Source organism: Triticum dicoccoides, chromosome 6A, assembly GCF_002162155.2.
Source record: "Triticum dicoccoides isolate Atlit2015 ecotype Zavitan chromosome 6A, WEW_v2.0, whole genome shotgun sequence".
Taxonomy (NCBI): Eukaryota; Viridiplantae; Streptophyta; class Magnoliopsida; order Poales; family Poaceae; genus Triticum; species Triticum dicoccoides.
Genome location: NC_041390.1, coordinates 540,003,322 through 540,006,661, shown reverse-complemented (window position 1 = coordinate 540,006,661; position 3,340 = coordinate 540,003,322). Strand labels below are relative to the sequence as shown.

The following is a 3,340-nucleotide window of genomic DNA, read 5'->3' as shown; positions in this document are numbered from 1 at the left end:
GTAATTATTATCGAGGGAGTACATTATTTTCAGAATTTCTTAGCCGTGATGCATACAGCATCGGTACTTTGTAAAATCAAGGGCCCCGATAAATCTCGAACGTCCGGATTTAAGCATGTCATTCCGAACGTTTTCTCATGGCAAGTTTAGTTGACCCGAGGTGGCAAATTTAGTTGTTAAAACATGGCAACTTTGTCCCAGTTCGGGTTTTTTTTCAGAAAATTGTTATGTCTGCCAACCTCGCGTGAACTAAAGTTGTCATGAAAAATATTCGGATTGCCATGCTTTAAAATTCAAACATTCAGGATTTATCATTTCCAAAAGTCAATCATCAATACGCTGCATATATTTCAAAAAAAATCCACTACGCGTCTTTTTTTTTGGAATTGTTTGGATTGCGTTTGTGGCAGAGATGGACGCGGAAACAATATTTACCATGGTTCACAAACATGCAACGCGGATTCATTCCAATTTTGTTAACGCCGAAACCAAAAGTAATTGGTACTCGTAAGAGCCTCTCCCGATCCGAGCCCAAACCCACGCGGTTGAGAGAGCCCTATATATAAGACGGGCTTAAACCCTCTCCCCCAATCCACCAGAGCCCCAAACCCCACACCTAGCTCGATCGATCACCATGGGTCAAGCCGTCTCCGCCGCTTCTTCCCCCTTCCGCCGCAAATCGCAGCCGCCGCCGGTTCCTCTGGCTACCGCCCCTCCAGCAGCAAACGACCACGACACGGAGCTCGTCCGCATCTTCCGCCGCTACGACACCGACGGGGACGGCCGCATCTCGGCCGCGGAGATACGCGAGATTTGGGGCTGCACGGACGCGGAGGCGCAGGAGATGGTCGCCCAGGCGGACAGCGACGGGGACGGGTTGATCAGCATCGAGGAGCTCGGGGCGCTGCTGAAGGGCGGGGGCTCGGAGGACTTGCCGGCGGCGTTCGCGAAGTTTGACGAGAACGGCGACGGGGTGATCACCCCCGATGAGCTGCGCCGAGCGTTTCTCCAGCCGCTGCTCGGCCAGGAGAAGCACACGATTGAGGAGTGCTCCAGGATGATCGCGGCGTTTGACCAAGACGGCGACGGCGTCCTCTCCTTCGACGAGTTCAAGGCCATGATGGCGCCCAAGAGCGCGTGATCCGTTCGCACTGCGATCTGTCTATGCTTCTCCTTCGTTCATCGATGCGCGTAGTTACCGGCAAGTGTAAAGTGGGACCAGTTTTTTACGTTACAAGTTGTAATGGGATTAGTTTTTTTTTGAGGGAAAAGCCTTATGGCATTTTATTCAATTTGGGAAAGTGTTACATCAAAGATTACATGAGGTGATAAGAAAGAAGGCATCTAATCTAACCACTCTTCACATATTTTTGAATCATAGCATCGCCTAGCTAGAAAGTGTGCAACTTTGTTTGCTTCTCTCGGACAATGAGCAAAAAAAATATTCGGGATGTCATGGGCGAGATGAAAACAATCAGCAAGGGTAGCTGAGTAGGGGCTTCAAATTTCTATCTCTTCATTACATGCATGTACCAGTTCTTCACAGTCTGATTCTACTTTAACATTCCTGCACCCCACTGCATAAACCAGCCGTAGCCCCAAGCGAAGAGCAATTGCTTCAGCTGATTGTGCACTAAGAGTGTTATCTATAAGCTCTGAGACCCCGGCAATCGCTTCTCCACGGCAATTACGAAGAAAAGCAGCTGCAGCCCCACTCCCGTCCTCGAAGAAGGACGCGTCCACATTCAGTTTGTACGACCCAGGAGCTGGACGTTGCCATCGAGCTTCAGAAGTTACCGCAGCTGGACGTGTCGCGTGATTTGAAGTTATAGCTTGGATAGCAAACGAGGAACTTGGTGCAGGTTTGACATTCACCCCCTTTACAGTTCACGGCGTTCCCACCAGATGTACCATGCGCCAGCGGCAACCATTTCCTGGAGCCCCAGTTGTCCCAAGACAGGAGATTTTTTCACCGGATTTCTGAGTAACTCCTCCATTACCACTGAGCCCGAGCGATCAGTGCGAATAGCTGCATCTATTATCTCATCCAAACCCAAGGACTTTCAAACCTGACGTGCACGAACACAAGTGAAAGCCAAATGACGAATATCCTCTGGTCCTTGGTGACATATAGGACATGAAGGTGAGACTTTGATATGTCTACTTCGCACTACTCATATAGGACATGAAGGTGAGACTTTGTAATGGGATTAGTTTGTTTCTGGCTAGAACTTGAGAGGATGATCCGGGAATTTAGTTCCACCAAATGTTTCGATGTGATTTCCCTATGCAAACTCACCTAGTGATATTCATATTGATCAATCTTGTTCCAAGGAAGTTATCTTATACGATCGACCGCATTAGGAAGACATGAATCCGAGAAGCAGAGGCTTTAGCACTAACACATTTTTTTTCTTCCTGATTTTCTCGAATGCGAAGTAGCGGCAACAACTTAGATCTAGAATACGGATAGTAGCGTGATCATGATGTTTGGCACCGGCCGTGCTCCTCCCTTTCGTCAACTGATCGTCCCCTTCGTCTCTGTCTCCGGCACCGACAGGTTGTGGCCTATCGGCGGGCATGTGCAGGACACGCATGTGACACCGTGGACTCGTGATGTTCTTTTGCTAGTTCATGGATGGGGCACGAAGGTGAGAACCTACACTACTGAAGTATGCAAAATGCACACGATGATTTGCTCATGTTCGTGCCGCATGGTTACGTAATACCCTACTCCTGCTTTTTGTGTGTTTATGTGGGTGGATTAAGAGCTATAGGTTCTTCCCATGATAGGGAAGCCTAGTGCGCTCCTACTGGTGTTCTAACAAGTGTCCAATTTTGTTCTAATTGTCTTGCTTCTCACTGTGTCCTCCCTTTTCCAATGTCTGGTCCTCCTTTTATAGCTCAATCAAGGGGTATCACAATGGTGTAGTTGCTAAGGAAATATCATGGGTCCTGCCAAGTAGGTGAGTGTATTTATTGCTTAGGTGAAGTGTCAATGCCTTCTGTCTTCCGGGAACGAACACATGTCTTGTCATCACCGATCATGGTGCCACCTTCACGAGGCGTGACACGTCTCGGTATAGGTGTGCTCCATGCAACAATATAGGGTTATGAATCAGCCCTTGCGTCTTGTCCAGCCCCTGACGTGCCTGCTCATTGTCCGCGTGGCGAATTTGTTCTGCGGATGCAGAACGGCCGCACCATGCGTAGGTGAGGAGGTAGCTTGTTGTTGAAGGCTTGCTGAGTGTACGCCAGCAAAGGACAGTCGTTGTTGAACGAAGTTGTTCACGGGTCTTGGCCGGTGGTTGTCGTTTTCGAATGTCTTGATTTTGTTCCT

At 48.8% G+C, this 3,340-nt stretch overlaps 1 protein-coding gene across 1 annotated transcript; it reads left to right on the top strand.

Moving 5' to 3' along the window:
- Positions 1-634: 634 nt before the first annotated feature.
- On the top strand, positions 635-1,219 carry LOC119316814 (probable calcium-binding protein CML20). The gene has a single exon (XM_037591206.1). It carries the CDS (start codon positions 635-637, stop codon positions 1,139-1,141), a length of 507 nt encoding a protein of 168 aa, XP_037447103.1. The 3' UTR covers positions 1,142-1,219.
- Positions 1,220-3,340: the final 2,121 nt, after the last annotated feature.